The sequence below is a fragment of the Clavelina lepadiformis genome, chromosome 1, assembly GCF_947623445.1.
Source record: "Clavelina lepadiformis chromosome 1, kaClaLepa1.1, whole genome shotgun sequence".
Classification (NCBI taxonomy): domain Eukaryota; kingdom Metazoa; phylum Chordata; class Ascidiacea; order Aplousobranchia; family Clavelinidae; genus Clavelina; species Clavelina lepadiformis.
This window is the reverse complement of record NC_135240.1, coordinates 14,236,241-14,260,463: the sequence shown is the minus strand read 5'-3', so window position 1 is coordinate 14,260,463 and position 24,223 is coordinate 14,236,241. Positions and strand designations below refer to the sequence as shown.

At 36.3% G+C, this 24,223-nt stretch overlaps 4 protein-coding genes and 1 pseudogene across 5 annotated transcripts; 1 reads left to right on the top strand and 4 right to left on the bottom strand.

Annotated features, from left to right (window-relative positions):
• Positions 1-6,824: 6,824 nt before the first annotated feature.
• On the bottom strand, positions 6,825-15,917 carry LOC143472999 (small subunit processome component 20 homolog). 2 transcript variants are annotated; one of them, XM_076970039.1, is made up of 5 exons: positions 15,805-15,917; positions 8,693-15,683; positions 8,251-8,340; positions 8,046-8,113; positions 6,825-7,975 (listed from the first exon to the last, which is right to left on the bottom strand). In XM_076970039.1, exons 2-5 carry the CDS (start codon positions 15,661-15,663, stop codon positions 7,032-7,034), a joined length of 8,073 nt encoding a protein of 2,690 aa, XP_076826154.1. In that variant the 5' UTR covers positions 15,664-15,683; positions 15,805-15,917; the 3' UTR covers positions 6,825-7,031. The 2 variants fall into 2 exon arrangements, with proteins under 2 accessions (XP_076826154.1, XP_076826155.1); XM_076970040.1 differs by having other exon boundaries at positions 6,825-7,972.
• A 336-nt stretch (positions 15,918-16,253) lies between these two features.
• On the bottom strand, positions 16,254-16,836 carry LOC143473041 (5-formyltetrahydrofolate cyclo-ligase-like). The gene has a single exon (XM_076970041.1). It carries the CDS (start codon positions 16,834-16,836, stop codon positions 16,264-16,266), a length of 573 nt encoding a protein of 190 aa, XP_076826156.1. The 3' UTR covers positions 16,254-16,263.
• A 107-nt stretch (positions 16,837-16,943) lies between these two features.
• Positions 16,944-17,532, bottom strand: LOC143473058 (DNA-directed RNA polymerase III subunit RPC10-like). Its single transcript, XM_076970042.1, has one exon. The coding sequence runs from the start codon at positions 17,268-17,270 to the stop codon at positions 16,944-16,946; it is 327 nt and encodes a 108-aa protein (XP_076826157.1). The 5' UTR covers positions 17,271-17,532.
• A 154-nt stretch (positions 17,533-17,686) lies between these two features.
• Positions 17,687-22,416, bottom strand: LOC143473025 (3-hydroxyacyl-CoA dehydrogenase type-2 pseudogene; annotated as a pseudogene).
• LOC143449341 (zinc finger MYM-type protein 6-like) lies at positions 20,394-21,676 on the top strand. Its single transcript, XM_076949499.1, has 4 exons — positions 20,394-20,610; positions 20,787-21,242; positions 21,302-21,394; positions 21,486-21,676. The coding sequence occupies exons 1-4, from the start codon at positions 20,394-20,396 to the stop codon at positions 21,674-21,676; spliced, it is 957 nt and encodes a 318-aa protein (XP_076805614.1).
• Positions 22,417-24,223: the final 1,807 nt, after the last annotated feature.

Below are 24,223 nucleotides of genomic sequence, written 5' to 3'. Positions count from 1 at the left end.
TAATGACCATCTCATTCTACTGTATGGTAACGTGTTTTGGTTTTGCGCACCGCTTGCGTGACCTCGTTTCCGGTGACGTAACTTTTTGCAACGAAATGGTTGAACTTTTGTTCGAATGTGTCAATTACCATCTTATGCCGTAACTTGTTTGTAATCATATTTAACAACCGGCTGGAGGAAAACGCGAAACAGTTTTTAGGCTGTACTTATTTATGCTTTTTTCGTCGTTACTTATGTGATAAATTCATAAAACACATTATAAGAAGAATGTGACTAAACGTTGATTTGATTTCATCTCAAACTACGCGTAGTTTACACGTTTTCTAAAGAGCACACTACTGTATCACTCAAGCAGAGAATGAAACAGTCCAAACTTGCCACCGTTGTTTGAGCCAGAATTATGACCAATCGTAAGTATCAGCCCCAGATTTACATGGTAGAGTGCCCTGGGGCCCAGCTTTGGTGGGAGCCCTTTTATTTCATCGCCCTTTTCAGTTTTGTGTTTTGAATTGCATTGAGGAGTGGGGTTAGATTTTTTGATAGTTGGATCTAAAGATAATAAATTGTAAAGATAAACGTGTCCGATAACAACGATAAAAGGTCCGCTGGACCCGCCCAAAATGTACGGAGCGCAAGAATTTTGCTTTCAAAAAATTGCTTAAAAATGTTTCAAAGTGAACTGTATTCTCATATTTACTTGTACAGTAGACGGCAAATTGGATAGTCGCAATGTTGCTTTAATAAACATTCTAGCAGTTGCATATAGCATTATAATATTTTAAAACTTTGTACATCTCAATGAAAACCTTACACCAAACTGGTTCTATGCTCACAAAACTTTTCAAAGTGTTTATTAGTGTTTAAAATGCAACAGTAGGATAACAGTGTGACTTCTTGTCACAAACAAGGAAGTGCAATGAACGAAAAGCAATGAGGACGTAAACACGGCTATACGCTACGGCTATAGCATCCATAATTGGGTTCGCGGGGAACAGCGGTAAAATAAACCTGTTAACAATGAATACGCAAGTATTAACAAGCCATTCTTGGGTCATCGACGTGTGCAGCCGGTTTTCGATTAGTTTTAGTTTAAAAAAATAATATTCTTTAGTACGTTTTAAAAGCATTCAAACCAAATAAATACGCAATGCAATTTAAATTTTCATTCCTAGCTTTCCATGGCAGAAAAGCCTCATTCTCTGTTTGAACACCTGATCGTTTCATGGCATTTTCTTACTTTTTTATTCCTTTGATATATAACACTGGCCAACAAAAAAATTTTGGCATGGAAGGTAAGAACGATTTTAGAGTATATCAGGGGCGCTGAACTCGAAAATGCCATTAGTTTATGCAAATTGGCTCTAGTTTTTAAGATATTAGCGAATTTCGATATTTTTGGTACCTTTTAAATTTGAAGGTAGGTTGCATTTTATCTTAAGGAACTGCCTATATTAAATGTTGTTGTAAGTCTATCAGCACTAAAACCACAAGAATGAGCTAAAGCTAAAGACACAATGAAATTAGCTAAATGAAGAAGTGCTGCATAAATCTATTCGTTTCCATATATTCAACACAAAAAATGCCCGAGTTATTCGTATTTTCATCAGATTCTCTTAACATATTGCAATTTGTGAGACTAAGCTTCCAATACCACATTAAAACTTCCTTGAAGTGAATAATAAATAGCAGTAATTTGGTAATAACAAACCAAGTATGCCTAAGCCTACACAAGAAAGACAGCAATTTGTAAAAACAGACGAAATGAACAAGCAATCAATGTTTTTCATTTACCACGGAGTATTCAAAGCAAAACACTTTACGAAGAAATAAATCCATTTCAGGATGTGCGTTAGTGAAGTTCTTAGATGCACTCTAGTTAATTACTCAAATTAGCTTAAAGTCATCTGCAGGAAAGTCCTCTTGTACGACTTTCGCCTGTAGTCTTGTTGTGGACAGCTTCGCATTAGGCACCAGCAGTAATCTGCCATCATGTGAGTGATCTACCTTGATATATCTCTTCCATTAATTTGACATCTTGGTGAAACCTTTCACCTTGTTCCTCACTCATATTTGCGAGGTTTTCAGGAAAGCGATCCAAGTGAATGAATAGATAGTGAACTTTTATGCTCATCCTTGATCCAAGAGCTTGAAAGTTCGTAAGCTTCACTTCTACGAGATCCACATAGTTGCTTGCTTTTACAACTTCCAGAGTACCAGGCTGCCTTCTCAACTTCAGTCATATGTGATGGAAAAACTTGATCTTAAATTAATTTTCGTATTTGTGGCCCATCAAAAATTCCTGCTTTCAGCTTTTCAATACTAAGACTAGGGAATACTTTACACAGGTAATCAAAACAAGCACCATCTTTTTCTAAGGCCTTGACAAATTGTTTCATCAAACCCAATTTGATGTGCAATGTGGGTAAAATAATGTGATCACGACTGACCAAAGGTTTATTTACAATGTTTTTATCTCTGTGCACAAGCTGTTCACGTGTGGGCCACTCCTTTTTAATCCAGTGATGATCAGTGGCCCAACTATCCCATTAACAAATAAAGCAGAGGTACTTGGTGTAGCCGCCTTGTTGTCCTAAGAGAAAGTTGACCATTTTCAAATCAACGCATATCTCCCAGTTATGCTCAGTATAAGAAAGTTTCTTCAAGACCATCTTAACACGTTGGTAGTGTTCCTTTAAAACGACTGAGTGGCCAATTGGAACACAGGCAAACTTATTTTCGTTGTGAAGTAGCACACATTTCAAACTTTTTTTGGAGCTGTCGTTGAATAACCTCCATTCTTCTGGTTTATATACAAGTAGACCCATAGATGAAAGAAGTCCTTCGATGTTTTTACAGTACACAAAATTATCTTCTTGAGAGTAAAAATGGATTAACATTTCTTCTCTGTCCCGTTAAAACGTTATATTTGTTGCCAAATCAAGAATGTTATGCTGTGTGTAGATGTTAAGGCTTATGTTAGTGCTTGATGGGAGATGATATAAACTAATCTAAGGTCTTATTTACCTCCCAAGTGAGTAATTTGGACAAAACTAAATAGCTGCTTCACATGGCTTCAGTTTTTGTTAACCTTTGTTACTCACTAGCACAGGGCTTCCCAAACTTTTTTGCTCGCGACCCCTTTCAAACTTCTAAAGTTTTCCGCGACCCTTCACGTTTAAATTGATTAAATTAGCAGTGCGAAACATACATTAGTCATTAGTGACATTTATTGAGATGCAAAGAGTAAAGACTGATTTCAAGCAACCAGTACTCAAAGTCTATTTACTACTTTACACATATATAGGCTACTGGAAACAAAAAATCACACACATTTATTCAGTGTGATTGGTGCGACTGCTTTCTGCTACAAAGCAAGTCCAGCCGTGGCTCAATATCTGTTAATGCTGGTCTCAAGGCGGTTTCAATGTTGATTAGGCTGGAACGATATTTTGTTTCGATTGTATTTTGTACTTCGTGTAAAATTGGTATACGCTCTGCGACCCCTGAAGTTCGTTACGCGACCCCTTGCGGGGTCGCGACCCCCAGTTTGGGAAGCCCTGCACTAGCATACATTTCTAACTTTTCATGGTATATGTAGGAAGAAGCAATATCTCAAAAACTAGAGCCAATTCAGCAAAAGTAATGATATTTTCGGACTCAGCGCCCCTGATATACCCCTAAATCGATCTAAGATATCATGCCTTTCGAAAAAAAATTTTTTTTGTTGGCCTGTGTATAATTAATTAATTTACTTGACAACGGCATCAGACGAACGAAGTTTTTCAAAACTAAAACTAATTAAGGCATTTATTTACTGTACACTTAACATTATCGGAAGATGGATAATTTGGCGATGCTGTCTATAAAAAATAACCAGACCAACCAGAAAAATTTAAGTTTAGTTTTTGTTACGATTTCGAGAAGATAGTGTCGCTTTTTGGTTTAACTTGTTTGTTCCTTGTAAAAAGTTTGACAACTTCAACGTAAATTTTTGTTGTCGTTTTTACGATTTTCTGCCAACATTTATTCAGACTTATAAAGAAGAAATTATACTGATTGCTGTTGTTTTTGCAAAAATGATTTTCCTTGAAGGAGTTGTGTAAGCAGCGAGACGAATTGAGAGTCTTTGATCAAACACAAAATTTAAACACCAAGCAATTGTTGAATGCTTAAAAATAAACATGATTGCATGCGTTCTCATGAATTTTGATGGTGTAGAATGTAGATTGTTTTACTGTATTTTTTTGTCATGTTGTTTTTGACCACTTATGGCCGCTGTTTGTTTATTTCTTCAACGAAGCCCTTCTTAAATAAAACTATTTGCATGCATTTAGCATGTAGTAATTGTAGTTTGGGCCTCGTGTGCAGGTAACAAAGCCCGAAAAATTTATTTATATTTCTCAGAATATTTAAAAACTGTTTTACTGACACACTAAATAGTAACCATGCATCGATCCTATCAAATGGTCAAATTTGGGCCGAGTACACTGAGCGATAAGATTAAAGAGCGTTAAAATTAGTGTTTTGCATTATGGTCAAATATAATTTGAGTTTAATTATAACAGCAAGTATACGTTGAATATAAAACGAGTTGAGTTAATTCAAAAAACCACTCATGCGGAGATGCATATCTAGACGTGTTCTTTTGATAATCTACCCATTGAATACAAAAAAAGCAAGATTACTAAAATAAAATAGCTTTAACCTGAATTGTGTAAACTCTGTAGTGACTCTGTAGAAACTCTGTAGTTAAGGTATACATCAAACAAAGTCCAATTAAGATAATACTTTGAGGCACCCTTGTAACTTATTAACTTATACATTACAAATGGCGCCTTTGCTGGGTACGGCTTTATGCCGATCGACGCGGTTGAAAATCATAAAACATACTTTGTTGAAATGACCACTTCACGACAAAGTCAATTTGTTACTTGTTGCGGGATTGTTGAAACCCGATTTCCGGTAACTTCCCTAAGCTAACTCCATGTAAACGTAGCCTTTAAAACGCCGAGTAGATCGCATTGTCCAGTATCAGTTAATCGGTATTTTACTAAGTTAAAGTAGCCTACATGTATTATTTGTATCAGAATATCAAATCAGTCGGTACTATATTTCAGAAATAGCTGCATATATCAAGGCGTAAAAAAATGTTAAAAAACAACTGTAGGTTCACCAATGAGCCCGGTCTCTGGCACCGTATGAAATCTCTGCCAAACTGGGGTAAAACGAGTAACCACCGAAACTCCAAGCCAGACGAAGCATCAGCTTAATCTTATTTTAGAAATGGTATCCTTATCATGAGATTGTCGCGTAACTATATCTGCATTCACGTAATTAATCCAAATTGGATACTACGACGTCCAAATATTGATTCAGCTGTGAATTTCCGAAAAAGACTTTCTGACCGCATTTGGTTATGTCCGGTCCTTTGACAATGATAACATATAAACTTCAAACATAGTACAGCATTTTTCGAAAAGCAGCTTTTCTCTTGGTTTCCATCATTCAACGTACTACACAACAACGACGCAAACTCCGTCGGTTGAAATAACCGATCTCGTGAAGGTAAAATCCAACTGTATGAAAATGGATGTAATGACATAACCATCACTCATTAAATATACGCATACTGGATCGTACAGTAAATAGTTTATTGAAGTCGCATGTGATCAATCTAAATCGCTCTTCTTTGTAAGCCGATTTATAAGCCTATGTTAGGGTAAGTGGCACAGTTAAGGTAAGTCGTATTGTAAGCCTATGCTATGTATCCTACTCTATGAACGTCAAACGCTGTAAAATCGTTTATATGAACTAACCATTAAAAATGTGCCAAAATTTATAACTTATTGAATTTGGTAAAAGAAAAACGTAACACGCCCTTCAGAAGCCGTTAAACATCAAAAAAATTACATAAAAGTCTTGTTTGTTTTGTTATACAGTGAATTTACTAAAAAACTGATTACTCGAAATATACTATATAGGGCTCTCTGAAATTTCGCGTTATACTTTTGTATGCTTTCGACTAACATTCCATAAAATGCCATCAGAAACCATGATTCCAACTTTTTTTAACAGAGGCTCAAAATCTATAGCAGATTTTTTGGCCTAAAAAACAATTTTAGCTCATTTCATGGCAAATTTTTAGCCTAATTCTGCACCGGACCTAGGAATTCAAGCATGCCAATGCTGGGGTAATTTCCAGGCTAGAAAGCAATACCAACCATGCTGCATTCGATTGGTCTAAACAGGTTTTTTAAAACCCTAAGCGTTCACCAAAGTCGTGGAGATCTTAGTTTCACCCTGTTTGAAGTTGTTGAAGATAAGATAAGTTTTAAAACTTTTAACGGTGGATTACAATTAAATAAAAACGGTATTAATGACTTTGGCGAGTAGGCCTACTACCACAAATTGAATCGAAGCTCAGTGGCGGAATGGATATCGTGAATGGGTCGTAAGTATGCAAACCGGGTTCGATTGCCTGTTGCCCTACCGTTGTAATACTCTTGAGCAATGAACGAACAACGCTGGCTTCTGTTCAGTGATGCTGGTGAATAGTCTCCAATTTGGGCAAAAAAAAAATAAATAGAGTGTAGGCCTATTCATCGGAATTCGCGCAATAAAAAAGTTTGGAAACAGGAATTCGCTGAGCTAAATTTTTCAAAGTCCGAGGATAAAAACTGTGATGTCAGTTCGAAACCAACGTACTAAAATTAACCACTCTTCGCTCACTGCAATTGTAATTAAAAAAAACTACGTGGTTGTACTAGACTACTAGAGCGTCTCAGTTGTTTGTGCCTCATGCTGGTCAGTGACTAATAAACGCATATTCCAGAATTTTTTATGGTGTTTTACGCATTCAAACTGACGGTTCGATAGTTTGCAGTATAACCCACCATTTAATTCAAAAGTAATGTCAATTCAATAGTAATCATGCAACACTCAAATGAAAAATACGGCATAATTAACTATAAATCGTAGCATTGCAGAGTGCTATCATAATTAATACAAGGAAATTGTGACTTTATTAATTACTACAACGATTTAGCTCGTTTTGAAAGAGCTGCACCATATTCCGGTCTCATAGTTGCTATTTTTCGTTTTCTCTGTTGTTTTGTTCTTTCATGTTTGCGAATTTTTGCAGCAGCAGCTTTTACAGGATTGGCAACAAGCTGCACAGCTTTTTCACGTTTTCGCTTCCTTTGCTTGTGCGAAATTGTCTGGGAAACTTTCAGGTATGCTCTTGCAAAAATATCGCTGGCAAACTTTTGCTTTATGATTTCAAGAACTTCTGATGATAAGGATTTTAGGTCTGTGATTGATTGTATCTCATTGCTACCATGTGTAGCACTAGCATTGATTCCTCTGTACACAGGATTCAGCAGCAAATTTAACATGCGTTCTGGGTATTTTATGTTAAGAGAGAATGCTGCTATAAATTTCAATACAGTCATTCGCTTTGTGGTATCCTTGGGATTGAGTGTTTGTTCATTTTTGGAGATAATAAGAAGCTGTCGAAGAATAAATAAAATGGTACGATGCACGACTACCTTCTCTTGATCATCATGATGTCCCACTTTGTGCTGATGTTTTAAATCCAAGACTCGACAAATATACAAAATGTTTTTGATTATTTGTTCTGCATGCTGCTCTTTCAACTGATTGAATCTCAACTGATTGCAAAAGCATTTTGCCAGATCAAACATAGTTGATTCCAAATCAATAGTCAAATAAGTGCCTTTTGTTTGAATTATTTCTGCAGGATCGCAGGAAGCAAACAAACTACCCATAATCTGAGCGCAAATGAAACGAATCCAGTCATGTGGATGAGTTAAAAGAGTCTGTACAGCTTGGAATATCTGGGATAATTCATTCTGCCATTTTCCTTCTGTTAAGACAGCGCAATGTTTCACTATACTCAAAAAAGCCGAGAGATGATGGAAAAGTGCATGGTCTTTTGCTTTCAAGTTGTCATCTACTAAACAAAACAAACTTTTATGATGTTAAGGAAAAGCAACCGCAGCAAAAAAATTTCAAAAAATGCATACCTTCATCTGTTTCTTTCATTTCTTGCAATATGTGGTTATGAACCAGGGGCAGGAGATCAGATATATGTCTACAAATAAAATTGTGCTTAAAGTACATAAAGCTCAAAATGCATATTGGTTCCCACAGACAATGTACGAATGGCCACGTAACACAGAACAAGATGAGTACAGCAAAAAATGCAGTTTTGTGCTGTACAAAGCTTACTTATGGAAGCCCGTTTTATCCACTTCAGTAAAAATTGACAGCAGCAGAGAACCAAGCTTTTGATGAAGCACCGTATCATCTTGTCGGTACCTAAGTAATAACATGCAGTCTTTGAATTAGTTTGGTATTGTGTCACCCTAGGGCACAAAAGTGTATCTACTAAAATAAGTGTCTAGTCCTAGAATTTCATGACCAACTGTTTCATGAGCATAATTTTGGCTGCTACAACTGCCAATAAAATGGCTAACTGAAGAAAAACTAAAAGCTAGAAAAACAGTGTTAAGTGGCGAACTAATGGGATTAGAATGTGGTGCAAAGTGGGGCTACGTCAGTAATGATCGTTATGTCATGTAAGCAGATAGGCGAAGCAATCGTAACATTGTGGTACTAAAAGCTAATAAATGCTCCACAATCTAAATTTCCAATCAAATAATGTTCTTACCACTGCATAACATATGTGAAGAGCTCATTCTTCTGCTCATGTTCAAGTCTTCCGATCAGCACTTTGATAACTTCACCAGCAGCTTTTCTACAGGTTGGTGACTCATCATTGATTAAGACTGCTGCTGTTGGAATGAACAAAACTCCAGAATGACTTGATATAATTTTAAGAGGAAAATCATTTATAATTGCCAACAAAAGTTCAATTGCCGCTAATCTTCCCGCTTCATATTCATATGTCAGTTGTGCCAAAACAAATTCAAGGTGATGATCAAGTTTTTTTAGAGTCATGGGATAGTTGACTATAAAATAAAGATACAGGTTGCTTGCCAAGGCTCTAGACGAAGTCACTTGTGATTGGATTGCAATTTTCTTGACCTTATCCATAATGTCGAGCAGTGAATCACATTTCAGACCCTTCTTCATAATGGACTTCAACAGACTGAATGCATGACTTTGTCTTTGACTGTCATATAAATCTTCTTCACTGTAAGTAAGCAATATTTGAAGTTGTGTGTCACTCAAACTCTTCCCATGATCTGTTGAACACATTACACTCAAGCATTTAAAGCTGACTGCTGCAACCTCTTGATTTCCAGTATCATTTGTGTGGTTTTTCAAGATTTTGAATAATGATGCATTTATATTTTTGCAGTTGGCAGCCATACTTGGCAGATCAGCCCTCAGTAACTTAGTTATACATCTTGCAGAGTTAACTACTGTTTGCTGATGTGTCGATTTTAAACATTTGGCAAAACAGGGCACTAGAGGATCAAGCATTTCGAGATGAAGTTGATCAGACAAATTGACAACATGACGTTTCATAGAATGGTGGAGAAGTTGCAGGGCAAATTCAACTATTACATGTAAATTTGTTTGTATTGATTTCACAGTAGATTTGAAGCCATATCTCGCAGGTGCCTCTTGCAACAACAAACATGAAGGAGGCTTCCTACTCTTATCCTTTGGTTGTGGCACACTTTCAAAATTTTCTTTAAAGAGAGAAGGAATATTTTCTGTTACCAGGCCATGAACCAATGATAGCAAATCAGTAGCAGAAAAGCTAGAATTTGAAAGCAGGCCAGCATTTATTTCTGAAAATACTTCTTTTGCAATGTTTTTGACTGTATGTTTATGAGTTCCATTCAAATGATTTTTCAAAGGCTCAATTAAGGTCATAATGTAATCCTTGCTTATGAATGTAGCAATTAATTTGTATACATTGTAAGCTTTACTGCGACCTCTGGCTTCAGGTATTTTTGCTTTCAATTTATCTACCACTTTTTCCGCTGCCAATGCACCAAATAACTCCTCATTCAATACTTCAAGCAACAAATTCAAGGAATAGTCAAACATGCCAATCTTTCCGATCGAAGCTGCTGCATTTAACAAGTTGTTAATGACGTGAGTGATGACATGGCGTTGGAAACCTTTTGCCAACCCACTCTTTAACTCTTTGACTATTACAAATAAATATTGTATACCCAACTGTTGAAACATGGTGACAATTGTTTCAACAGCAACCACCCTTATGTCGTGCAACTTGTGTCGTAAAAAGCCAATAACCTTAATTATGACACCGGTAATGCTTGCTTTCATAGTTGCAATAGGCATTTTTCTCAACAATGAAGTGATTGCAATTGCTAAAGGTATTTTCTTTTTATATTGATCTATATCAGCTTTGGTACTAGATAATTTGTGTTGATCATCCTCATTTTTGCTGGACAAAATTTTGTTCAGCTTTGGCAAAATTTTGTCTGTGACATCAACATAAATGCTTCTGTACAGTGCAGACTCACTTCCATTCTCCATGACATTTTCCTCACTCAAGTGTTCTTCTTCCGTCAACATATCTTCTTCTTTAGCCTCATGACCAACACTTCCCCTGATAGCACAGCTCACCACTGGAGGAACAACACTCCCCCTTATATCTGGCAAGTTAATGTTAGCAAGGTCATAAGGAAAAACTTCCAAAATGGCACAAATTATTTCTATAGCATGTGGGTATCGCTGTAAATTCCAAATTGTCCTCAACAAAAGTCGTTTGTATGCTGACCACTGCATGCCGGATGCACAACTCCTGACCAATTCAATGCACGCATCACGCAAATATTCTAATTTTGTGAAGTCTTGGTTGTTTAATGTCTGAAGTGCAAGTGGAAGAAGGTATCTGCGGGCGACAATAGAAGGAATTGCAGCATTCCCATTTTTCATAACTTGGGCTTCTTCATTTTCATCAGAAAACTGGCTAAATTTAGTTTCGTTGCTGGATCCATACGATGATAAAGCATTTGCTAGCTTTCGATAAGCTCTTGCCCTTCGATGCATTTGGATGTGTCGAACATTTTCAAAAAAATCATCATCGGGATTTGTAGCATTAGTTAAAGTCATCAAACCTTCCAAAAATGGTTCATTTGGAAACACTGAAACAATTTTAGCTAAGATTTGTATGCTTTCATGTCTGCATCCTTCATCTGCAGATTTGATCCCAATCTGCACAGTAGATAATATTAAGTTTTTTATCATGAGGGAATATACTGGTGAGCCTGTTTCAAAATCCTCCTCAAGTAAAATCTTTACTTTGCTTATTACTAAATCCAACACTCTAAACACACTTTCACGCAGAGATAAATCTGAATAATTGGTAAGAACCGTATGCATACAGCAATGTATGATGGGCAAAAACTTAAAACAGTTGTCTTCAAATAGTTCACAACAATTATCACTGTTGAGCTTTTGAAAAATATCTTGAAAAGCAGTTAATCTTGCATCAAAATCCATCTCCTCAACAAATCGCTTGTTCCATGCATTTAATCTTGTAACAATACTGCATGTCCATGAAAGATCTAAGGAAGACTCACAAGCTTTATTCAAAACATCAACAAGCAACAACCTACAGTCCCGATCAGACAGCTTCGAAAACAGACAAGATATCTGGGGTAATAGTCTTGGACCTTTGATTATATGCGAAAGGGTTTTCAATGATGTACATATTGATTTGAAATTGGGATTCCCTTGTTTTAAACAAATTGCATTGATATGAGCAATGAGAAGTTCACTCAAATTCAAAAGCATCGACTCCATCGTTATATTTCTGCTGAGAACAGTTAAAAGGTCCAAATGTTTAGATGGAAGCAAGAGCCCTTTCTTGCTTTGCCTCAGCTTTCTGACAAAATATTCCAGAATTTTACTCACGTAAGGTGTAACAATAAGCGTGCCTAGTTCCGATATGGTGTGAGCTTTATCCAGATTGATGTCCACCGCCAAGTTCCCTACAACATTCAAAGAATGCCGTACAATGCTTTGCAAATCTCCAGATGATTCTAACTGACTATCTTCTTCACTAAACAGAAGGTGTGTTACGATATTTAGAATGTGTGTGGTAACCTCAGTGCTGCATTTGGAAGAACTCATCAAATTAAGAAGGACTTCCAAGGCACATTGGGCATGTTTTTCTGAAGCATCGGAAACTTCTTTCAAATTTATCTTCACTAAATAAAGCATAAACTTGGGCTTTTTGGCAAAACAATCAAACAGCTTTAACAAGAATCCAGGATTTCCAGAACTTTCATGAATTAGTTTAGGCAGCTCAGGCCAAACAAGTCTATCAAATAAAACTGCAATCTCAGATTTACTCAATCCTTTGGGATCAGGCCAGACATTTAAGAGGTTAAGCAAGCAATCTCGCGACATTTTTTTCACAAGTTTTAAATATGAAAGTATTGTTTTCTTTTCACCAACACTGGAATCTGATGTATGTTGAGAAATAAGTGTTGTATGAGACACAACAAAACTAAGGAGGACTTTCATCATAACAGAATAACTGTCTATTGGCAAATTCTGTTTTTGCTTGTCAATAAGAACATCAATAGTTCCAAGAATGCCTTGTTGTCTTGCTAGAGGAACAATAATTTTTGAGTTTTTAGCGTTCTCTTCAGCAATCGAGACACACTCTAATATAGACTTGTTTGCAAAATTGTTGTAAGGATCTAGCACCAGTTCCAAAAATAAACGCATTTCCTTTTCATTGACACTGCCAAGATATCGCACAATAATTGAACATCTAGTAGCTGACAAAGATTTACCTCCTGTGGACGCTCCAGTTTTAGATTTCATGCGACCAAATAATAGTCTAAGCAGCACAGGCATTATCATCTGACGATCATCATCATCCAGTTCAGAAGGGATGAAATGGGTCAAATTATCACGAAACTTTTTGTCATCAAAAAAGTCAAAAAGTTTCTCTTTAAACTTCATGACACCCTTTAATTTATAAGTCATAATACATTTCAGTGCAGCTTGTTGAACTTCAGCATTTAAATGACTTAAAAATTCATAAAAGATATTCTTCAACTTCTTTGATTGAACTGCGGAGTCAAGATTATGAAATCTTGCAAAGACTAAAAAAATTGTTGTTAATGTGCATGTTACATTCTTCTTGCAATGTCTAGAAACAGAAAATCCATCCTCGCCAATAGAACACGAATTTAAATCTTGACTAGGAGCTAGCCATTGATCAACAATGTAATACTCATTTTCCAAAAACTGGAAGAGCAAACCAACTAAGATCCGATTAAAACTTTCAATCACTCCAGGTTGTGGAAGCAATGAAAGGGTTTTCCAAAGCTGCAAACGAAAATTATAAAAACTTGGTCGTGTATTTACATTTTCTTTGGCAAAACATATTCCACTTACAAAGGTATCAAACACATCAATTTCACTCGATTTCAAAGTGTTGTTACCCTCTATGGTATTGTTTTTTTTCCACCACTGGCTTTTAATGGCAATATCCATGCTATTTTTCAATAACTGAGTCACTACCACCCAGAACTCATCCTTTTTATTGGCAACAGCATGAGAACAAATTACTTCTTGGACAGGTGGCCACAAGGAAGAAAAGTTAATGTAAAAGTTGGCAAATAAAAACCGAATCATAATCCTTTTCACAAAATCTGCCATTTCAGGTGCTCCTGCATGCTTTTGCAGCTTACTGATATGCAAGATTTTCTGCCTTGCATCTTGAATAGAAGCTGTTGTTCCCTCACATAATATACATGCTTCATAAATTAATTCATTATTTGTATCAATTTGTTGCAGAATTTTCAAGGACAGCAATCGCAAATGTGAACTGTGGGATGAAACATTTTCTTCCAAACTACATTTTACTGTTTCGCAATCAATAACTTGTGCAAAGTTTTTTGCCTTGTTCAAAATTAATTCCAAGATCATTAAAAAATGGAAATTCGTTTTCCAAGTGTTCAGCAGAGATACCCAGTCAATACTCAGTAAGTCCTGCAAAGTTTCATAGGGGTGTAAAATTACAAGAGTTTGGCATGCTATGGAAGCTACTGCAAGATTTTCTGGAGAAACCATATTTTCTGAGAGTACATTTCTTATTAAATCCAATACTGATCTTGAGGCTGTTTGAGGAAATGGCCTTATGTGCTGGGCAGCAACTAAAGCATACCAAAGTGTGGGAGGGCTGCGACAATTTTCAATCAAATTTTTTATCACATTGCATGGTCTGGTTTCAATGACTTTCTTAGCAACAGCAGCAAAATTTAAAATACTAGGTGAGTAGGATTGCAGCTGTTTGTAAGTAAGTGGTATAGCTTCGTTCTTTAAGGAATACTTTACGATCAACTTCAAAATCATGTGCGTCCACTCTTCTAGCTGGATTAACTTTTGACAAAAAATTAAAAAAGGACGAAGAGCAATGTCTTCAAAATCTGGTAAACCAAAGATAGATTCAAAAAATTGAATGGTGACTTCGTAATTTGAATCTAATTCTATGAATATCCTAATAACTTCGGATTTTGTGAGCTGTTTTAATTCAGATTTTGATCCATGCAAAACTGTTGATAAAAGCATTGATGCAGAAGAAAAGACATCACCGCCTTGGTCACTGGACTGATAATGCTCACATAATTTGAAACATGTTCTCAAAGCGTTGACAAATTCTTCTTCACAAACCAATCTAGAGCATTGGTAGCTAGAACACCAAGTATTTAACAACTTCAAAAGAAAGTTTACATACATTAAGTTAACATCGTCATTGTCACTTGTGCTAATCTCATTTATGAGCACTTTCCATACAGGCACTGCATATTGTCTTCTTGTGTGTTCTGCCATAAGTTTGATGGAAAAATTTATGGCACTAAAAGTGCTGCAAGGAAAGTTTTTGTCTTTATGGCCACCCTTCAAAAAGCTCAGGATGACTGGCAAAACCCTATCAGTGCTTGAATGAAAATGGTTCTGAGATGATCTCAACATATAAAAAAGGATGTATCCCACAGCACTTGAAGAGGCTGACTTTTCGCACACCATCAAGAATAGATTTCCCAGTACACTTTTTATATCTGAAGTTTTACGAAGCAAAAAAGAAATGCTTTCACCTGCAAAATTCTGTATATGAGCTGGATGATCACCTGACAACAAAATTTTGTACATACTGAGCACGTTTTCGATATCACAAATCATCAATCGCCATAACTGACCAAACAGCAATGACAAGGTTAAAAAGACCTGTTCCAGTCTTTCAGGGTCATTACACTTTAAGATCTGCGTCAGTATAATAAAAAACTTGGGAAAATGAGGATAAAAATCTGAACTTAAATCTTTGCATAGGGCAACCAACAGCTCGAGTAAGCCATGATAAGCAAGGGAATCAGACACCTGCAGGTGGTGTTGTAGTGCCTGTATTAAGTCATCTTTGTAATGAATTATCATCTTATATGTTTTGCACTTGGATGAAACTTCCTTTCGAAATGCAACAAAGTGTGCAGACAAATCTAAATCCCTCCATTTCTTCATAGCTTCTAAAAATTCAGAAAAGTCTTCCTCTTCATCAACATCTTCTCTTCGTCGGATTCGATGTATGCCATCGACATTGACCAGTGCAATGCGTTCAGAAAAAGTCTTAAATCGAAATTGATTTTTTTCTTTGTGTTTGGGTGCAGCTGAAGCTGGCATTGCTATGTGACTGAATCTCTCTGGAAAAAATAAACAGCATGAATTCGGTAAGAGAGAGATAAAATCGCATGACATTAAATGAATAGATATATATTCTGCTTACATTAGTTTTAATAGGGCAGCATGCTAAATCTTTCTTACCTGTTGTCCAAATGAGGAATCTACAGTTTTCACTCTACGATAACTTAACCAGCCAATTAATAGCTCGTTATAATAAGCACAGTGTTACAGAGTATGAAAATTCTACTATTTCTACAAAAAAAAACAATGTAAAGCGAATTAAAGGCATTTAGAAATTTAATCGCCAGTCTACACCAAATTTACATTCAATTCATTAGTAAAATAAGACCATGTGTACATGAAAAAGACAAATATGCAAATATTGCAATTTGTAATTGAATCCGTACAAGATTACAATAACTGTTGCAATATATGAAACAGTTAAATATGAAAAGCATCCCAATAACTAATAGCTATGCTAAGACGGTTTACAAATATATCAGTGCCTGCAATTAAACTGTCTACAACAAGTAAGCATCTTTTCTTGATGAAAAATGCAGCATTCTAATTAGTTACGTACAATAAGTCACATTAATAATATTAGGAAGTTAAAATTTCATCAAGTTGTCTATCGTGAGCAGAAGTTGGTATTTCCCTGCACATTTGAACAGTGAAGGCCAATCCAATCAAATACGGTTTATTAATTTTGGAAATTTTATCTATGTAAGTGTCATAATAGCCTTTACCATGGCCAAGCCTGTGCCCTAAGTTAGAAAAGCCGAGACCAGGAACAATTATTAGGTCTAATCCACCCGTTTCACAAGCATTTTCCCTTGTATTATCCTCATCCAATGGTTGTTTAATATTCCAAGATGTAACAGGAAGACTGTCATAATCTTCAAGAGAGTCCAACTTCACCATGTCCATGTCATTGCCAACATATTTTGGTATATAAACATGTTTGCCAGAGCCGATAGCGTCAGCTAATATGTCGCAAGTCTGCACTTCATTTTTCATGTGAAGGTATACTGAAATCCTTTTACTCTTCTTGTAAACAGGATGACTGCACAATTTCTTGATAATGACCTGTGACTCTGCTAGTTTTTCTTGTTCAGTCATTAGTTTTAATTTCTTTTTTATTTCCTTCCTTAGAATTTGCTTAGCAGCCTGCATCTTGCAACCATTAATTAAAGCTTCAGATTGTAAACTAAACAGAGAAAACGTTGATTATTTTTCCTGTAAGTATACTACGAGATGTCTGTGAAAGAAATAAAACAAATCTATTCTCTCCATTGGTGACCACACGATACATTGCAACATTTGTAAAATATAGTCATTGGTTCATCAGCTGAGCGTGTTTGTATTTGCATGAAGTATGCCCTTGAATGCTCACACTTTGGACAAGTTTCCTGAGTTGAATCGACATTTTCCCAAGCTGCTGCTCCACCAAGAACATCATCAACAGCTTTAAGCTGAGGATAGGTCTTGCTACTTATCTTCTGCGTGATATTATGAATATACGGACAGGTTGGGCATGCAAATCTATAGCAACGACCTCCCTCTTCCACAGTAAGTAGATTACCACAAGTTGGACAAAATAGCAACATCTCTCAGCTTTTATATGATACTGCAATTAATACTCAATGTTTCAACAATTCATGTAACTTTAGGAGCAAATAAAGTAAAAGAATTGTGATTATCATGGAGTTGCATTCAATCGCAAGACAAGCAGGCATTTATTTTCCCTAAACGACGACATTTTCATTGAATATGTCAAAACAACCTCTAAATTTGTAATTGCAACATATGATATTCTGGTGATATAGTAATTTCTTTACTACTGTAAGTCTACTAAAAGTTTTAGACAATGTGTTAGTGGTTGTTTTCTTTGTTTTGTCATCTGATAAACAGCTTGTAGATCTGAAAACTGATTTCGTTTACATTTAATAACAGCAAGCATCCGCATATGCTTTGATGGTAACAAAAGGGGTCTGATACACGTTTTTACCAAAAACGGCCTAACCTGCAAAGAGTTCACATAAAACAAAACCGACATAATTAATAAAAGAAGTCATTTAAACCCTAACCAAGTGTCCTAGACTACTTAAATGTATTTCTACGATCCTTTCTAGTGACCGACAATTTTACATTTTCATAATGTTACAAACAACGAAAACAAAGTATTTGCAAAGCAACCACTTTTGCAAATACGAAGTAAATTAGAAACACGCAGGGGCAATGTTTAAATGAAAGCATAACAACAATTTCCTTAAAAAAATTTGGCATTGAGTTAATCCTGAAAGTTATTTTAGTTTTGCTCAACAAACCTTAAGACAAACACAGGTAAAAACATGAAGGTTATAAATAAGGAAAAAAGCAGCCAGCATCCAGCTTTATAATTTCTCCATTTATCATTTGGTTGTCAATAATAGATTGAACACAGCGAAAAAATTCATCTGGGTGACCCACTCTGTAAGGAAAAGTGTTAAAACTTTCCAAAAAATATTTTTCTGAACTAATCTGTAAATTATTGCTTATCATTGGAGTATCAAAGTAACCAGGTGCAATAGCCACTACTCTAATGGCTAAACTGGCTAAATCCCGTGCAACAGGAAGAGTCAAACTTGCAATTCCACCCGCTGCAGCACAACTGGCAACACCTCCTTTTCTTCCTTGGAAAGCATCTATACTTGATGTGGTAATTATAACACCACGTTCTTGTTTTGCATTTAAACCATTTTTTGCCATTGCTCTTGATACAAGGCGAACTACATTAAACGTTCCAATCAAATTGGTATTTACAATTCTTTGGAAAATATCATATCTATGACAACGGTCTTTCGAAGTATTGTATATTAAATGGTTTGCACCTACACCAGCACAATTGATAGCAACATCTAATGAACCCCATTCTTCTTGAGCTTTTTCTACGGATGTTGCTACATCTTTGGTGCAAGTAACGTCTCCTTTAACAAATGCACAGTTTTTCTTCAATAACTCTATATCTCCAAGTGAATTATTATTTCCAGCACAGAGTGCATCAAAATTTTCTTCATGATCAATTGAATGTTCTTTATCTAATGATATCACATAAGAGCCATTTACCAAAAAGTTAAATGCAGTCCTTTTTCCTAGACCAGAAGCTGCACCAGTAACAAAAGCAACAAGTCCTCTCATAATCTGATTATGCTGTGGTAAGTATTTGAAATTCAAATGTTAAAATCATTTCAAAAAGAAGTCTAAAACACTACATTTAACACTAACACTACTTTTCGGAACTATGCAAATAGTAATATCCAGTATGTTTTTGGCCTGCTTGAAAAGCTACTTAAGCATGACTATTGCATGTAATTTAACACAGACTGGTATACAGCTCAACTTTCTCTTGACTTAAATCAAAGCTGTTTAATTTATAAACTTAACTGTAAAGTTAGTATGCTCTAAAGCAGTGGTTCTCAACCGCCAGTCCGCGGACCGGTGCCGGCTCGCGTCAACTTTCCTGCCGGTCCGCCAAATATATTACAATTTTATATCTTAATTGCAAAATGCAAGATGTTGAAGGCTTGTCAATTGATAAAAAGAAATAAAACATCAAATTTTAAATTGATTTAGAACTTCGCCAGTTCCGTAATTTGCAGCACTGTGACGTAACATAGAGTTCATGGTCTACTTTGGACTTTATCGTACGTCACAATGCTGCAAGTGTTGTTCACAACTGTTTAAAAGTAGGCTACAACTCGTTTAAGACCAGTTGTATGTGAAAGCTAAGAAGATTTTTGAAAAAAATTTAACGAAATTTTAAAGTATAATTTAGCGAAATTTGACAGTATAATGGAGTCTAGCAAACAGCTAAGTATTATGCATTTCTTTCAAAAGAAACCCAACAGTGAAAATCAAGTTAGTGGTTTTAACAGGACAGAGGAAAAAACTACTACTTCAGATTTACAACATGACTTGAAACGATCATGCAATGCTGATATGGATTACGCAGAAACAAGCAAAAAGTGAAAAGGAGACTTCATAAGGCAGTATGATAGTAAGTATTTAAGAGTTCGGGTTCACTATTGCTCCTAGCAGTGAAAAAGTACCACTGCCTATGTGCTTAGTCTGCACAAAAATACTTTCAAACGATGCAATGAAATCCTCAAAGCTTACTCGACATTTTCACTCGCTGCATAGCAACCTCGTTGGAAAGCCTTTTGTGTATTTCAAAAGACTACTGAGCAAAACTGAAAATGAAAGAATTGAAATAAAAAAGATGACAACGATTGATAAACACCTTCTTAAATCATCTTATTTAATTGCTCTCCCAATCAGCAAAACTAAAAAGCATTTTACGATTGGAGAAGATTTAGCCTTGCATGTTAGCAGCTGCTACACAGGTTTTGAGTCCGGAACAAGCTAACAAACTTTAAGTCATACCACTTTCAAATGACACAATTAAAAGGAGAATATTAGATATGGCAGTTGATGTAGAATAGCAAGTCTTGAACAAGTAAAGAAAGAGATATTTCGCTATACAACTTGACGAATCTACAGACTTGAGCATTTGTGCTATTCTTGCTTGCTTTGTTCGGTATGAGAATGAAGCAAGTATTATTGGAGAATTTCTTTGTTGTCTCCAACTACATGGATTCAACGACCAGTTCAGAAATATTTCGGTCTCTTAATACTTAAGTGCAAGAGCAAGGTTTAGCTTGGTCGGTATTTGTACTGACGGTGATGCTAACATGATTGGATGTCATTCGGGTGTAACTATGAAAATTAAAGAAGTAGCAAACAAAGATCTGCTGATTACACACTGCGTTCTTCACCGGGAAAATTTATCTGACAAAAAACTGTCTCCTGGATTAAAGTCAAGTCAGTCAGGCGCAGTCAAGATCATAAATTATATACGTAGCCGAGCATTGCACTCAAGGCTCTTTGAAGCTTTGTGTGATAGCATAGGTACGCAACAAAAACATCTGTTACTTCATGCAGAAGTAAGGTGGCTCTCGAGAGGACGCGTTCTTACTCGTTTATTTGAGTTGAGAGAAGAAGCCAAGCAGTTTTTACGAAAAGAAATTCTCCACTAAAAGAACTCTTATCCGATGAGATATGGACTGCTGAGCTGGCGTAATTAGAGGACATATTCAGCCGCTTCAATGACCTTAACAGTTCTCTGCAAGGTAATGGCATCAACATATTTACATTGCGTAACAAAATTGATGCTTTCAAAAAGAAACTGATGTTTTGGAATAACAATATGCAGAAAGGCGATATCGATATGTTTCCATGTTTGCAAGACGTCGTCGCAAATGCTTCTGTAAACACAGGAGAGTTATTTGCTGATATAAGTCAACGCTTAGAAGAGATAAGGATCAGTTTTGAAAAATATTTTCCGGAAAATGCAGATCCTCGAAAGGGAAATTTTTGGATTGTTAATCCTTTTGCAAATGATAATAATTCCTGCAATCTTAACACTATTGAGAAAGAATCGCTGATTGAGCTTTCCTGTGATACCACGTTGTTGTCCAAGCATAAAGACTTGCCATTTTCACAGTTTTGGATATCGCTTAAAAATGAATATTCTGAGCTCAGTGACAAAGCCATGAAATTACTGCTGATTTTTTTGTGCAACTTACCTATCTGAGAAAAGCTTTTCATCGTTATCTCTCATCAAAGACCAAACAAAGAAGTTATGTGGAAGTCGACGCTGTACTTCGCCTTGCAGAAACTTCAATAGAACCACGTATGATAACAAAATAACAGCAGCAAATTTCTCATTAAATTGAAGTTTCCATTCTTTGCTTTTAAGTTGCATACTTTTGGGTTGATTTTAGAAGGTCCACCGGTCCGCAAAATTTGTTTTGAAACTTTACCGGACCGCAAGCTAAAGAGGTTGAGAACCACTGCTCTAAAGCACGGGTCGGCAACCTTTAGCATTGAAAGAGCCATTTGGTCTTGTTTCCGCCAAACTAAAACCTACTCTGAGCCACAACACCTAATTGACCGCTTAAAACAAAAAACCTAACGCTACATATAATTCGAACTAATGCTTTACAGTTACAGGTAAACTACAACGATGACAATCCACATAGCCACCAAACTAAGACCAATATCCAAGATATGCGACCTCAAACAAAAACAATCTTAGGATCACGTCAGTGGCAAGCAGTCATGCATATTATGCCCGCGAAAATTACTGTGTAGTATTTATATAAGATTTTCCACATCCGAATAAGACATTCTGAATAATAATCAGACAAGCGCATTAAGTTATTACATAGTGACACTAATAAACACCATTATTTATTCACATTAAGTTCTCTTAAATGAGCTCGTTGTGAGTCGCGGCAGCCAGAGATGAAAAAGCCGGATGCGGCTCCAGATCCGCGGGTTGCCATCCTATGCTTTAAAGTACGGTATGATGTGCCAAATGGGTAGATTTTGTTATTTTCATTTAGCATGGTTCATAATTTGTTTTAGTTAGGCAAACTATATTTTGCTACTATATATTTTTTACTCTACTGTAGGCAGTGGGCCAGATTTGTAGGATAATTGAACTGCAAGGGCACACAAAGTATCATATATACAGTACAGTAGAACCCAAGTAAGTTAACCAACCCCGGGAACTGAACTGAAGTGGTAGTGGGGTGGTTGCGTTAGTGGATTTCGCATTGAACCATGATGTTACAATTGAACACAGGACCATATTGTTTATATAGCCTAGGCCCAAGACCTAGAGTATAAAGCGCATTGTCCACATAGAGATGAAAATACATTTCGTTTAAAGCGGTAGGCTCTTTGAGGGGCAAAAACACAAAATTTTTGGGCTTCGTGCATTTTGGGCGGTGTGGACAAGCTCGGCAATTTTTGAACCAATTTTGCAAGACCTTGGGCTTCCATCACAACCTAAAATACATACAAATGTATGCTAACTACACAATTTTACTTGCTAATGCAATATTACAGTGATGGTTCTAGGTATTTTTAATATTTTTACGGTGACGCTATAATTTTGAGCATGGGCTAGCCTAGTTGTGCAATTCTTTATCAAATGAACAATAAAAGCAGCTGGCTATAGGCCTAGTTTAATTAGGCTAGACCGACAAAAAGGTGTTGGATTTCACAAAGGTAAACTTGGCACATATGCGCTCAAATTATAATTTTATTGATAAAAGGGCCCTCACCAATGCTGGGCCCCGGGAACTCCGCCATGTATGTCCGGCACTGACGTTCGCATGCAACTACACAGGAATGTTTAATGTACACAGTTTAACTTATTCAATCTTTAAATCAATTGAAATTTGAGTGCACAGAAGTTCTGAACATGTCATAATGCTGAAACGTGCAAAATAACGCATCTAAGAGCGGCACTAAAGCTCATGAAAAGCAATATTCAGTGCGCCTATGCCAAACTCTGCAGTCTGGCCTACCTACCAATGAAGCGGTACCTAATCCACGTGGGTTTGTTTAATAAAAGCCTAGTGCTTTGCTGTACGTGACTGTAGTGAGACCGGTGAGACCATGGAGGCCGAATCTCCTCCTAGCTTGATTTCTTTATTATCCTCCGCTCCATGCGTCACGCATCAGTGGCGCATCATTTTCTCACGCCTACATAGTTTGCCAATGGAGTGACTTTGCTGATAAAATAAATTTGGCAAATTGTAGTAGCATGCGCTTGTTCTGCTTATTTCGAAAGATTTTTATAATCCATACATAAATTCAATTAAAAAATTTCTAATTCCAACACGTTACAGGGGCTCGAGCAGTGAGATATGATCGAAGAGTTTAAAAGTTTAAAGTTTAAAACGCCATTGGCATCTATCTTCATACATCGCCGGCGAAGTACCAGAGTAAATTCCATCTTGCAAGGAGCAGCAATATCACATCTTCCAAAGAACATTATTGGCTTTTTCAGCACGTTTAAAGCCTTCTCGGCTTGGTACCTTTTTCCAGTTCTTTGGTGCATGCTATAATAACAATTAATTGGCTTGACCTTTTCGTCCCCATAATGTTTATCAAGTCAAAGTTTCAACACATGCCGTGTAACAAACAAGTCACCATTTGCCATTTATTTTTCGTTTACAACGATAATAAACGGCTTTCTGAATACTTATAACGTAAAGATAAGCATAAAACCTGATTTCATCCAACTATGGCGATTGTAATGGTGAATTGTAATAAGTTATATAATTGGCATTTTAAGAAACGATTGTGTGTTCTCCAGTTAGATGAAATGTAATATTTATAAAGCTGTAGGCTATTATCCTTGGTTAATCATGTTATTCAAACATTGAATTCCTAAACCGACATATTTGACAAGTGTGTTCAATTAGTAGCGTCACATTTTAGAGTGTATGAAGTCGGATGGTGCTTGTGATGAAAAGCCTCGGTGACGTAGAATATGTTACATTTTAGTAATTATTGTGAAAATGCGATCTATACGTAGCATGATGCAAGTAATATGTCTGTCGATGATTGGCTCACATAGCGACATAAAAACTTAGGCTTGGTTCAAACCGGTCTCTCTTTTTCCCTTCTCGCTTATTCATGATTTCAATTCAAGTGATAGCTC

Bases quoted from the DNA above. Each gene is read 5' to 3' on its own strand.
- LOC143472999 (XM_076970039.1), bottom strand. From the start codon at position 15,663: ATGCCAGCTTCAGCTGCACCCAAACACAAAGAAAAAAATCAATTTCGA. The intron at 8,341-8,692 runs GTAAGAACATTA...GTTATTACTTAG, and splicing joins TTCACATATGTTATGCAGTG to GTACCGACAAGATGATACGG. The intron at 8,114-8,250 runs GTAAGCTTTGTA...TTTTATTTGTAG, and splicing joins GATAAAACGGGCTTCCATAA to ACATATATCTGATCTCCTGC.
- LOC143473041 (XM_076970041.1), bottom strand. From the start codon at position 16,836: ATGCAGGCTGCTAAGCAAATTCTAAGGAAGGAAATAAAAAAGAAATTA.
- LOC143473058 (XM_076970042.1), bottom strand. From the start codon at position 17,270: ATGTTGCTATTTTGTCCAACTTGTGGTAATCTACTTACTGTGGAAGAG.
- LOC143449341 (XM_076949499.1), top strand. From the start codon at position 20,394: ATGATTGGATGTCATTCGGGTGTAACTATGAAAATTAAAGAAGTAGCA. The intron at 20,611-20,786 runs GTACGCAACAAA...TGGCGTAATTAG, and splicing joins AGCTTTGTGTGATAGCATAG to AGGACATATTCAGCCGCTTC. The intron at 21,395-21,485 runs GTATGATAACAA...GGTTGATTTTAG, and splicing joins AGAAACTTCAATAGAACCAC to AAGGTCCACCGGTCCGCAAA.